Raw genomic sequence first — 14459 nt, 5'->3', positions numbered from 1 at the left:
ACAGGCTGCAAAGAAGTCACTGGGAATATAGAGATAATAAATTAACTTGTAATGTTGATGCTTCTCCATATCCATCTCACATATGGGATGCCTATAACCAGAAACCAATGTTTGCAAAAGCAGTTGTTAGTCTGCCCTGGTTAATAACTGGTTATGGACAAGAGCCCTATCTGTTCAATTAAACAGATAAAAATTATAAACAGCTTTAAATACAAGTGAACATTAAGGAATAACGCTGTTCTCTAAATGCAATGATGCCGCTCATTGCTGATGATGATTTCTTTTTTGAATTCATCTTCATAGATACAAGGTACTGCAATTCCCAGAAGTCATGAGCTCATTGCACCTCTACTTTTAAAAGCACTAAATGAGTCATTTCCCAAATTTTCTATTCCGCATCTAAATTCTTCAGCCTGTACGTGTTTTGGGCATAAAGAGGTTACCTCTTCTTGAACTGCATAAAAAAATAAGAACTGCCTGCCTGAGTACAACCAAAGCTTCATTTGGCTCTGGAGCCAGTCTCTACCTTAGAGTAAGAGCAGGTACTTGGGAAAGCGAGGGAGGGCAAAATGTTGCCTTGGAGCTTGCTCCTGTTTTCCAGCTCACAGCTACATGAGCTGCTTATTGCATCCAAGCCTCCATGTTTAAAAGTACCTTCTGAATCTATCAGACATTTTTTTTTTTCTAGTCTGTTTTTCACCCTGGTGATACATTGGCCTCCATGATATCCTGAGCCAGTAAGTTTGAAGTTAAATTACGCACCACATCAAGAAGAAAAAAACAAACAATAAAATTCTGCTTCTCGATAATTCAATTGTCCCTTAGCTCCTATATTGTGAAAAAGAATCAATCCCTATTTGTTTTCTCTATGCCACTTAGGATTTCCGTGCATTCCTGAGACAGTTCCCCTCAGCCGCCTCTTTAATCTGTTTAGTCTGTCCATGCGTGGAAGCTATCTGCACTCCTGATCAGCGGTGCTGCCTTCCTATGGACTTTTTCTAGTTTTACCCCTTCCTTCGCCTCAGGAGACAAGGACTGGATGTGACATTCACAGTAGGTATGCTATGGATTTATGCCATTGCACGATAAGGTTGTCTGTTTCTACTCTGTTGCTTCCCTAATATAACAACATATAATTTCCTTTTTTGACTTCCCTTGAGCATTGATATTTTCAGAAAACTATGCAGAACTCTCATCTGAAAGGAACAAGTTCAGAATTCATCCCCATGTATGTAAAGTTAAGAATTATTTTTCCTAATATTTTGCAATTAATCTACTACTGTAATCGTTCAATTATTACAAGCATAATGATAAAATAGATTCACAGAGAGAAAAGAAGCTCTTGTGATTAAGGCACCCAAACCAAATTTAGATAATACACAAGTATAACCAACTGTACCTCAAACTCACTGAATAACTATAAAATAGTACTTTCTTTTTGTACCTCAGTCCTCCTTTATACGATGGGAATAACAGGGATGTCTATGACAAATGACCTTCTCCACCCCAAATGAGATATCTAGAAAAAGAAAAGTTTTCTAGGCTAGGAGGTCCTGTCAGTTCTCCTCATCTCTGCTTTTCTGGTAACCAAAATAAAAGTCAACAACAAACTCATTACAGATAGAGTGAAAAACAGGTATATGCCTTTTGGATTTCTGCCAAATAAAACTTATATGAAGAAAACAGATGTTTTCTGCATCTTGTCAAAAATCCTACTTCTTCAGCAGAGATAAAAAGCGCTGACAATGTTTTGATCGCACATATTTATATGATAAATAATAAAAATGAGCACATTTCCCATACTGGAGATCAAGGAAGGATATTGAGACAGAACAGTGAAACTCTATTTCAATTCTTGCGAGATTCAACAACAGTAAAGGAGACATATTATTAAATATTTGTTACACTTGAATAAAAAACATACTTAATAATTAACTGCTGTACATTTAATTAACATAATGATTGCCCAATTAAGTCAAAATGAAAATTTAATTTGAGACACTTTAAGTACAAGGAGATTAAGGAAAAAATATAAATATCCTGAGTCCTTTGTTTTCAGGATTGAATACGGAGTGAATATGTGGCAAATCAATTCAACCAGAATTAGCAATTTAGAAGAGGTAACAATATACTCTTTCATCAATACCTGGCCAGAGGAAGCAAAAAATGTCAAAGAGGAGACAGTATGGCAAATTTCCTTTCCATTTCCAAATTAAAAAGTCAAAAACAAGGCTTTCCCATCTTTCACAACCTACAATAAGGGTTAGCTCATAATCTTTCCTTATACCTTTGCATGACAGCCCTCTATGAGAAATAGACCCATATATCAGAGGGGAGAATTTGTCAGACAGGGATTTTCACTTGAAACACTTTTTATTTTGAAGCTACAGAACTGTAAGTTTGAAGAGTCTCAGTTCTCTTCAGTGTCCCTCCTCCTAATAGCATCATGCCTTCCCCTCCATGCTGCTGCCCAGGAAGATGGAAGGTCTCTGTTCTCCGGGACATCAAAGGCAGCACACTTGTATGACTGAGCATGCTTTGGCTTAGTCAGAGAGGAAGAGCTTACAGCTAGCTCAGTGCAGCGAGCTCAGTAATCATTCCCATTTTATTAGGCAGTGATTTTCTTGGCTTAATTATGGATAAGGCTCTATTTCCTGCAGTCATGAACCTGCCTGTTTCGAGGCACGTAGCTCCAGCTGAGTGTCGGGGGAGGTTACATGGACAGCTCTTTCCCTACAGTGTCATGACAACAACCTCACATTAAAATGAAAAATTCCAGTTTTCTTTACTGCAAAGACAACCTGCTTATTTTCATACTGATTAAGGGCTTATGTCTATCAAGTTTTTCTCAATGCACACCTTTATCTCAAGAAATCAGGCAAAAATAGGTCCTTTGCTTTCAGCTGAAGCTGTATATTAGTCTGGAAAGTGCACAGTCCAGGTCCAGTGTAATATATCTAATTTCTCTAGCATTTAAGCTGAATCCCACACCTAGAGTTATAATACAGCAGAAAAATGATTCAGTTCAGAGAGAAAATTTGAATTCTGAGTTTCTAGATCTTTAGAAAAAAAATACTGATGTCTCACAAAAGTTAGGATATTGTGAAAAATACAGTAGCAGTACCCTTTACATGATATAAATACCATTACCCTTTTAGCAGCAGGACAAGGCAAATCTCTTTGACTTGGATCCTATTTAAGGTACCGCCTCAGAGCTGAATGCTCACTTCAGTTACTACCAGTGCTCTGCCTTTTCCCACTACCAAAAGACCCATGATTCTGAGGTTCTCTTAGTAGTATAATGATAAGACACATTAATAACGATAGAGCCAACATAAAGCACCACAGACAATGTTAGATTATTACCTGTTATATTGCAAAAAACGTGGAGTGGTCCAAGCGGTCCACTTCCATCTGAATCAATGTAGAAGAAACCTGATGACTTCCCTTGGTGTCGATAAGCTTCACACGACTGTTCGTAGATAGCTTAAAAAGAGAGAAAGAGACATTGCTTTCACGTATGGGGAGGGAATAGGCAGGCATATTGCATACATAAGAGGACTTGCTTTTTTCGCTATCATAGAATAAGCTTGTGGTCTACTTTTGATTACCATGTAAAAGAGCTTACTGCAGTTAGCCCTGAGTACATGCTCAAAATTAGGCATGTGTTTAACTACTTTATTGAACTTAAGTATCTGCTGGCTTTACAGATCTGGGTATTGGCCTTATTTTGGATTAAAATATGTAAATAATTAAGTAAATGGATATGAACTTTCAAACATACCACCATTCAATTAGGGGAATGCTCCACATATATGTATACATGATAATATTTCAAAGACATGCACATACATACACACGTATGCCTAATTTACTACCTGCACATGACCTTAAGTCTTGCGTACACAGAAGACATTTTGCCAGTTCTTCCCTTCCCTGAAGGACAGTGTTGAATAGGGAGTTGTAAACCCTTATCACTGTCTGTGATATCTTGTGGAACTCGAACAACAGTGATCTTAAATCCCATTGTAGGAGAATTGATTTTTTTTCCATCTTTACAGTTACCTAATTATACAGATGAGTTTAGTATCCATAACAGCTTATTATTTTTCAACTAATTGTTAGTAAATATAGTAAAAATCACAGACTGACTTAGCAGATAGATTAACACTTCCTTTTTTCTCCCTGTGAGACAGAGTTATTTGGAAGATGCAGTAGATATGAAAATGCAAGCAAACAGATCAGCCTGTGCCTTGCAATCAGTAAGCTTTTGAGTGCTACCAGTAGGAGAACCAACCCCCTGCAATATATTTAGGCATTAACTTTGGCTGTCCCAAGTCAAATCTATCTTTTTCTTATCCCTTAATTTTATGAGCATATTTAACCACTATTTGTATATTCACACATCATTATACAGCAAAGGGAGGTACTCAGGGGAACTTGCAAATATCCCATTCGTTAGCCACTGCAAATCTCTTTCCAAACCCCCTCAATTCTTCAGGCATCAGAGCAGCACAGTAGAATAGGATATAGTATAATATTTGCTGTGTTGAGGCTGTAAATACAACTGCAAAGTTCTTAGTGCCTTTCCTCTGGAAAGATCTCAAGGTGATTTGCAGACTGAGCACGGGGAGAGCATCTTCTCATGGAAATGTCCAGCCTCTCCTGTGTACTCCATGCAGCACAAGCTCTGCGCCAGCAGGAATGGCTCCTCCTTCCCGCTTCTATAAGCGCTTGCGCCCCTTCTTTGCCCTTGTTTCCTAAAGGAAATTTCACTGATTAAATACATTTCAGAAAGGCTCAAGCATCCAGACTGAAGTAGCCTTATTTGATTGCTGTTCTGAAGAAGGCGATGAGACAGAGCTGTTTTGACGAAATCACTCAGTTTGGATGAAATCTGGAGGTTGCTTCACTTCTGCCAAGAGAACAGAACCACAATCCTGGGGGCTCCGATCCCAAATTAGCCACAAAATAAGAGTCCTGCCAAATCCATCACTTGTACTACTTGCTGAAATATGTTTTTCCCTTGTACATTCCTCATCTGACTGGAGACCTGCTGCAGACAGAATGTTTCTAAGTGCTAAATATGCCCAGCATTACACTTCCCAGAGTTAAGCTGCTGCTTAAAGGTACTCAGCACCTGGTGAGATGGTGCTTTAATTAGTATCCACCCTCTAATAAACAAAATTAAGAAATCTTCTTCCTGAGACTCATTAGTCTAATGTAAAGTGAACTCTAGAGTCTAGATCATCTGTGAATTCCCACTCTGACAGCTGGCCAGGTGTACAAATTAAATACAAATAAAACAAAATCCCCAAACCAGAACCTGTTCTTCCAGGATTCACGATCTGAGGGGCTACAGGGAGTCCCTAAGCTGCTGAAGTGCTGACAAAAGCAATGGGGATATGGAGAGTCAGAAGAAAGATGGTAACAGACGATTAAGTGAGCAATCAAGGAATCAAGGATCAATTCACAAAGTTCTCAAACTGCAGTTCGCTTAGTAAATTTGCTGTTATCATCACTACAGGACACTTTATCTTGTCTCATTAGGGACTATGCCAATTGCCTTCCCTGAACTGTTTACTGAGTGTTTTTGCAGACAAAAAGTAGTGCAAGGGACATACATAAAACTAATATGGTATCAGTGGATCGGGACAGCTAGAAACTCATTCTTCATCACAAACTTTTTTTCTTTTTCTTCCTAAGTTTTTTGCTTCTTTTTGACTGTCACTTTGGCTGGAGCCCAGATATTCTTTCTTCAAATTAATGAGGAAAGATGTGAAGATTCAGCCATTAATAACATGGGCAGTTGCAAACAGAGAAGTTCTGTTCACCCTTAGATGGCCCCTTTGTCACTGCATCTTTGGAAAAAAATAAGGTGTATAGGGCTCGAGTTCAGGCCAGAGGTGCTCAACTCTCATAAATCTGAAAGGATGCACAAGTTACAGTGAAACTACAGTTATATCTGCAAGAAGAAAATCCATCCTGATATGTTTTCCTCTTGGTCATATGAGAATTTGAGCAGTAAATATGAGGCAGTAACAGAAGAAGTGGAAAAAGGCTATAAACCTCAAACTCCAGTACATAAAACATACTCTAACTATCATGACTTAGAGAAAAGGCATTTTGGTGCACAGTTTACTTTGTAGCTGCACACTGAAAGTCTTGTAAGCCTGTACCAAACACTTATTGACTGGGTGGGCAATGGCTCTTAGTTCTCTTTTTTGCTATTTTATGCTGTATAAAATGCATCAAGGAGAAAAGGTTATTTGGTTTTTAGGCACTGGCAGACCCCCCACAGACATTTCAGGTACACCGTCCCCTCTAAGGTCTGCTCAACACTTTTGCAGGCTGAGTTTATTGCTTGTTTCAGACTAAAGTTACCTGATTCTATTTCCTGAACAAAAGCTCTCTTACTCCAATTACAACAACTTGAAGTTGTCTTTATGGTTGAATGAAAGACAAAATCTCTTTGTAGTCATTCTCCACTTTATGCAATCATAAATGTCATACAAAAGCAAAAACCAGACAGTCAGCTGCGACTGGAAAGACCCCAGTCTTAACTTTGAAAACTGCATTCAGATTTATGTGCTATTTTGTGCCAAGCTTCTTCAATGGAGATGGAGATGTGATCGTTTGGGGAACAGTAGGAAATCATTATTGTAGTTGTCATCAAAGAGTCGCCAACCATTTGTGCATGTAATGGGGCCTCGCTTTCAAAAAGCAAGCAACAATTGTAATTATGGAACTGTTGACAAATGCTGACATTTTACTGTTAAACAATGTTTGCAGTAATTACACCTTTTTAATAAAGAGCAGAGCTATTCATCAGAGTTTCTTCAGAGCAGAACTTGTCAATAATTTCCCAGCATTATTTCTAAATTTGAAAAATGGTGATTTTATAATACCTCTTTTGTGCAGCATTTTTAAGAGTGTTTATACTTTCACTGCCTCAAGTTTGTTTTCAAATTTTTAGATGTTCATCAAAATGGGATTGAACCCCCCTGAAATAATGTTCTTCATAGGCTCACTGAAAGCTGATTTTCTCATTAAAATGTTTAATCAAGCACTTTTTCCAAACTGAAGCTTTTAAACGTTGCTATTTATTTCAAAGAAGTAAAGTTACTCTTCCTTTTCTAACCTTCCCATGTTTTTTTGAACCACTTTTAACTTATATTGGCCACTGAATACAAAATTGTTGGTTTGCAATGACATTTATTTCACTCAGCCACAGCCACTGAAAATCACTGCGACATTTCTGTTCACTCTGCTGATTTTTTTTTGGGGGGGGGGGGCTGATTTGTTTGTTTTTCCCTCTCTGGCTTGTGAAACATGTGGAGAACAAGCTGAACGCTGTAGTCTGAGGAACTGCACTTGTCAATTAAGCCATGCACGCAGGGCTGGAAGTGGGACAGAGCCACAGACCATCCACTCGAAGCCTTGCGGGGAGCCCCCCATCGCCCAGCTGGTCCTCTTGGGACAGCAGCTCCCAGTCTCTGTTGCCTTTCTTTTAGGGAACGAGCTGTTTTACTTCAGCAATAGCACCACTGTCCCTGCGGTCCAGCAGGCAGGTGAGATGAAGCTGTTTGCTTCACGCCCTCGCACTACACTAGAGCTCAGTCAAAAGAGATGCCAGCAGCATGCCCCAACTGCTACTGTCCCCCCACGAGCGTAGCTTGGAGTTCACCATCAGGTACGGAAGGTAAAATCACTAAGATGACTGCAGCATAAGGAAAAAAACCAAAGTACAAAAGGTGCCACGGGAGCAGAATTTGGCCAATCAGCTATTGCTGATAGCGGTGGCTATTCCAGGAAAACAAAAAAAGGAACAACTTGACTCACAGGTCCCAGTAGGAGAAATTGGATATCAAAAGTATCTATTATACTTATAAAGTGATTGGATTTTTTTATTGTTTTTCTTTTTCAGAATCACTTATAAACAGTAACACTGGACCCTCTACTGACATTTTGCAGCTAAAATAAGATAGTTCTCTTTAGGAAAAATTTTAAAGGCTACTACTGCATTTCACAAAGACATTTAAAGCCATCCCAGACCCCAGCTACTTAAACCGATGCAGCCTGAGAGCCCCATTCTTCAGTCCAAGAGCTGTTCGTTTCCCTAAGAGCTGTGAGTGCTCTTGCCTATCTGCTAGGATAAGCCATGCTGATGGTGTTCAGATGTACACAATACTGACAGAGTTCAAAATGATCCACTTCCCAACCCCTTTTAATCCTCTGTGAAATACATATACCCATGCTTCTCCTTCAGGTATCTCTCTCAGTCTTACTGAGATACTCTCAGTATCTCCAATTAAACTGGCTTTTCAGATCAACAACTCAATATTCCACCCGAGCATTCAGTTTGAACTCTGTTTTATTCACTGAACATAATGGTCACCTTTTCCTTTAGTTCTCCCCTCTTATCTTCCCAGGTGCTTAAAAAATGGTTTGTCAAACTTCCGTCAGCATTTATACAATAAACAATTTTCCCCCAGTCAGACCAATTCTAAAAGATCTCTTACATCTCCAGGGAAGATATAAAGATTTGCAAGTGCAGTAACCAAAGCTTTGGTTCTGATTCTGAACTCAAACACATGCATCCCATATTTTTTACTTCAAGCCCACACACAAATCTTTCCTACTTATGAGAACAAAAGCATACTAGCAAAAACTATATGCTTTGATTAGTCAAGGTCCGAGCCATACAGTTATGATTTAGCTTCAGTGACAGAAAGGTATTAAGAGATTTTAATGCCATTATAATAACCTACTTTAACCTTTGAAATGAGCTACATAATTTCATTTTCTAATTCCTGCATCGAGCCCTTATTGCTGGTTCAGGCAGCGCACATACAGTAGGCTTTCTGCACCCCTAGCAATCAAATCCGACAGGGCTGTAGGTCCCTCTTTAGCTTGGCTCTGCAATTGAAACTTCAGCCTTGATTCAACAAGCTGTGAGAGCCTGACTACTTTTAAATATGAGCAATTCCATCGCTGTTCAGCCAAACTCTGAAGTATCTGAAACCTGTTAGCCCAACTGTTTTCAATTACAGTCCAAAAGCTAGAAAAGATCTTATCCCTGCCATAGCTGAAATCTTTAATAGCACATGATTGAGCACATATGTACAGGTTTGCAGGACAAGGTCAAATCTCCATTATTTCCAATAGAATATCTTTTTATTCAGCTTTTCTGACTACCTGTTACTATATTGATATTTGCTTCCAGTCTTACTTTTGCTGTACCCAGTTCATCTGTAGTTTCCACGATATCCTTCACTAAACACACACTTACTGTTTTATTGTTGAGCTCCCTGGCAGAGAGGTCTTTGGCTTGCCTAAGTTTTCTTTGGTACTTAACAGCTTTGTCCCCTCTCCCTCCACGCTCCTAATTCATAAAAATGCTCTCTCAGACCATTTTAAATTTATTTTCCACCTCTGATTCTATTTTGGCTAAAAACACCGTTCCTTGATCAAAGACTTGAACTTCCACAAACAATACCAAGGCATCAATAGATTTAAAGCCTCCTCTCTTTGTGCCAATTTGTCTTTCACCCATTAAAACTCTTTTGTTACCTGTATTTAAGATAGTACTAAGTGCTGGACTTGCTGCAAAGGTTACAGTGAAGCCCAGACTTCAGTTTTACTTGGAGAAACAGCAAGGTAAACCCCTCTCCTCCACCCAGCAGTATGTAACTGATACAGACAACGAAAAGCATGAACTCCAAATCACAAGCAATTTGTTTAATGTTCATCAGAGGAGTGTCCGTGTCCAATCTTATGGACACCAACATGATCTTCCTCCAAAAACTAAATAATAAAAAGCAAACCTTAAAATTGCCAAGATTTACTTCCTAGTATATTCCTAATTACTTTGGAAACTACTCACAAACATTTCATTACAAATACTCAGAGATGGTGATTCAGAATTTGAGCTGCACTAGTTATAACTACCAAAATGAATCCTGCAGTATTATTGCTGTGTCTTGATTGGATTCTCATAATATGACAAAAGTAGCTATAATTTTCAATTACTCTGAGGGAGATAACATTTTATGGTGATATAACAGATATAATACATTAAAGAGACCTAAAGAACTGTAATTCTTTATTTCACTGGGATGCACTGACATGGTCTGTTCCCCAGGTAAAACGTATCACACAGATGCATGTTGCTTTCACACACACCTAACAGTCGCATGCTCATGAAAAATTGCAAGCAAAATACATCCTTCCAGATCCCCTTCTGAATTCATCAGATTGCTTATTAATCCTTTGTATCTTAGATGCAAAGAGTAATAATAATCCTTAGAAGAATAATTATTATTAGTGCATACATTCTAAGGTGAAAATTTGATTTAGAGCAGAAAGGCCAACCCTGTCTCTGGATCTGCAACCACCTCCAGACTGACCTTGGGCAAGTCAATATGCGTAAGTGCTAAACCCATCGCGGACTGAATTAAGCATTCTCACCAAAGCGCTCAGCGCTCCTGGGAGGCACATCAGAGCTGACTACCTCGCCCTCTGCTTGCTTACCTTCGGCCTGACCGATTTGCTCTTAGAGACTCAGAGTAATGAGCATTCAGTCAAGTATCTTTCTAAATAACAAATAAAACAATATGCAAGGGGAGGTTTCTGCTCGCCTTCTCGCTTCAACAGCAGAGGGATTAGTGCAGGCAATGAACTCTGGGAACGATTGTCAGTCTCACCCTTATAACACAATTGTCTTGTTAAATTCCAGAAAATGAAATCTGTACTCTCGAAAACTGGATTTTGACAGCTCTGCTGTTGACAGACTAATGCAGTCTCTGCTGTGATGTGCCTGGATGACAGATGGCTTATTTCCCCTTTTTAAAATATGTATTTACTCATCTGATAAAGAATGTGTTATTTCCACAGATAGCTTTAAAATGACTTTTACCACAATGTCATCTAAATGGCTGTTTGGGAGGGATCCTTCTATTACATCTGGGGATTACACAATTTCCTACAATTCAGACTAAGCCTCCCCAGCCCCTGGGATGAAAGGTCACATCAGCCTGTGCTCTCCCATTGATTCCCTGCAGAGTCTGAAGACAGCCATGTCCGTCACTTAGCCACAGCAGCCCGTGCCCAGGGCTGGTCCTGGGTGACACTCGAGTCCTGCTGCTGCAAAACAGCGGTCAGGGAAACCTAAATTGCCAAAAGCAATGCTAGAGGGAAAGGGGACATCAGAGAATTGGTACTGAGTTAGTGCCCTACATATTCTGGTCTGCAGTGATGTCCCAAAGCGGAATACCTTCCGCATTACTTACAAAAGACAGGCAAATGGATGACTTTTTAAAAGGAACACTGAAAAATCCAGATGTACAATTCATGGATGTAAAAACTGAAGGGAAAGTATTAATAAGACAGTAATTTAATACAAAATAAATGATGAAAATTTATATGCTAGAAGCATGTTGTGAATAAAAATATGCAGGAACACCAAGTACAGCACTGAATGCTTGATATGAATAATAAACGTGCATTACTTAGTTAAAGAATTCAAAATTGTAAACACACATAGAAATTCTGTTCTAAGAATCTCTGACAGGAAAATTGGCTGTTTGGGTCATGCAAATTACATGACCAGATTCACTGTTAGATATCTAGCAGATTCAAACTCTTTGAGCCTCATGTGCCCGGTCACTGAATTGTGTACACATCTCCTGACCTTGGAACACAGAAGAATAACCAAATCCACGACTGGCTTTTTTAGATGCAGCTCCACTACAACTAAAGATCCGGATGAAACTATATTAAGCTTTTCAGATCAAAAATTATACATGCAGTAAGCATATTAATATAAAAAATACATTTTCAAAGCCTGAGGTTATGTTAAGTTTATGTCATGTCAACGACTATATGACATTTCCATTACTGTATGGATATTTCCTCTAGCAATTACCTAGGCCAATAAGACACATGCCTGTATGTGCAAGATTGATCACATATCAAAGAAAATATGCAGCATTAAATTACATTTGGTTAATTATCACCTTACAAAGCTTTGGGACATGCTGACATCCCTCGAACATGAAGAATGAAACCATTTCTTTTTATATTTCTCATCATTCTTTATATCAATGTTCAGTGCTCTTCAGAGTAAAAAAATACACCCAAGATTAAAGGCCATCTGAAAACTGTCACATATAAAAATAATATAAATACAGAAGGGAAAGATGAGGTTTTCTAAGGGAGTAACATAGCTCACAGAAAGAGGATATTATTAACAGTTACCTTGCAATAAAGGTATAACAGTCTGTATCTCAGGACCGTTTTACACTGGTCTATTGCTTTCACCATCAGATCATAATTACAAGGAGAATTAATAGCATGAGATAGATGTATACAGGTTTTAAACTAAGAACTTTCAATTAAAGATAGTTTATATATCTGTTACCTATAATTCCTACATATATATACACACACACTTATAATCCTGATCTAGCTTCAGTTGTCTATTACATGTGTAAGTTAAGACAGTCTTCCTTGACAGAAGGAAACGAGCACATTTCAGAGGTGTTTCATCAATTCACCATGGACACCCTACCTTATGCATTCTGAAAATAGCTCACTCTCCCCATTAAATGTATATTATATATAGAAGAGAAACCACTATCTTTGATTAGATGTTGGAGTATCAGATAGCAAAAAATAGATGAGCTGAATCCCACCCAAGCCTTTTTCCTAAGCTGTTTACCAACGTTAGTGTTTCTATCTGGAAGAGAAAAACAGAAGGCAAAAATATAATATCTATTTTCCTATGGCTCACACATGGATTACATAAAGGATCCTCTCCCACTTGTATCATACTGTTCCAATAACCAATGCACCAGCCTGTAGATTACCCACTGCGCAGTAGAAACGGGGAAGGTAACTATCAATATAAAGGCTTCAGCTGAGCTAATCTCCTAACAGTCAAAAGAAGCCATGTGAATGCAAGCTGTGTGGAGCACATTTAAAAGATAAACCAAAAAACAACACCATGCATTTTACAGGCTTGAAATAAGAGTGCATCTTCAAAGCATTGTCTTAGCTCCAGATCAGCTCAGGTAACAGCAAGCAAATAGTAGTGTCAAGGGAAAGAATCCAAATCATTTCAGTAGAGCACACAGAACACACACCTTCCTATACACCTGTAAATTGGACATTATTCCCAACTGAGGTTGAGAAACTGAGGAAACCAAAATTCATAGGTGAGCTAATGTAAGTCATCTACCATTGCCTTAATGTCATATAGGGTTGTTTCACAACTTCTAGTCTCCCTAGGCTGAGGAGAGTGAATGGGGACCTGGGGCCAGTCAGCACAAGTTCCACAATTCCCATTGAGTTACACGGTCACACGTGCACATGACAGCAAGGCATGAGCACTTGTGCTGGAGTTTCACAGCTACAGATAGTACATAAATGAAAACAGAATTGCTAGTCAATGCTGTGACTAGCTGACAAGGAGATGTGAATTGCACTGGAAGCTGCCACAATGGGAGGTGAGTTCAAATTCTTTTTCCCCATGGGAGGGGAAAAAAAAAAAGACTTGAAAGGCAGCGGTAATATTCCACATGTGGCAGCTTGTGAAGGAGGATTAGCAGGTACTAAACAGAGAAATGGACCTGTGCATCAGGCAACAAGCTGTGCAAGAAAGAAACAACCAGTTTAGAAAGCATTCGGTTTCTTCCCATATGTTACTGAAACCCAGAAAACACCAATGGGCTTTAGCACTGTTATCTTTGTATTTACAGCTAAGTTTAGAGAAAAAGAAGAGAACAGAAGCAGGACAAAATGAGACTTTGGAGTGAAACACATCTGCCACAGAACAGTTATTTAGTGGAACATGACCCTCTACCCTTTCAGTGGTGAATCCTCATCTTGGATCAGGTAGATCGCCCTGACTTCTGTGATGGTTTAATTGACACAGCGATCTTCAGGAAACAGCTAAAACCTTGGGTCATGGTAAAGAACTTAGAACTGGCTGCCAGACCAGTCTAAAGCCATAGTATATTAGTTCCCCATGTAGCTGCAGTCTCTGCTATTAGACTGAAATGACGCCAATGGAATGACAGGTGTAGTAGGCATGTCTGGATTCGGTATGCAGAAACGACAGAGAAGATGTGAGAGCAAGTGTGAAGATGGGAGAGCAAAAACAAAGCCATAGTGAGTAGTATGGGGAAGGAAGACAAGTGAACTAGTCTTTTGAATGGTGGGTTTATTGTGTGGTTTTTTTGTTTGTTTGTTTGTTTTTTAAGGAGCTTTCAGAGGCATAAGTAATTAAGTAATTTTGAGTAAGCAGTGGGATGCATGAGTTTTGCAGAAGAGCAATCGTCTCTGGGAAGATTACGTTGGGACCATGTCTAGACCCAGCTGGTTCTTTATACATATCTTGAGGTATGTGCTTTTCTCTTCACCCACTCAGGTCTTGAGTACCAGCTATTCCCATCTTC

The 14459-nt window shown here is 39.0% G+C and overlaps 1 protein-coding gene across 5 annotated transcripts in view; it reads right to left on the bottom strand.

Moving 5' to 3' along the window:
• The window catches only part of CNTNAP5 (contactin associated protein family member 5), a 299019-nt gene that overhangs the window by 100846 nt on the left and 183714 nt on the right, over nucleotides 1-14459 (bottom strand). For all 5 annotated transcript variants that reach the window (XM_026118441.2, XM_064514741.1, XM_026118442.2 and 2 more), the window contains one exon: nucleotides 3367-3486. In XM_026118441.2, the coding sequence (XP_025974226.1) occupies nucleotides 3367-3486 (120 nt within the window). The remainder of the gene's footprint in view (nucleotides 1-3366; nucleotides 3487-14459) is intronic.

The sequence above is a fragment of the Dromaius novaehollandiae genome, chromosome 7 (genome assembly GCF_036370855.1).
Source record: "Dromaius novaehollandiae isolate bDroNov1 chromosome 7, bDroNov1.hap1, whole genome shotgun sequence".
Classification (NCBI taxonomy): Eukaryota; Metazoa; Chordata; class Aves; order Casuariiformes; family Dromaiidae; genus Dromaius; species Dromaius novaehollandiae.
The sequence above is the reverse complement of the archived record's forward strand: the minus strand, read 5'-3'. Positions and strand labels throughout refer to the sequence as shown.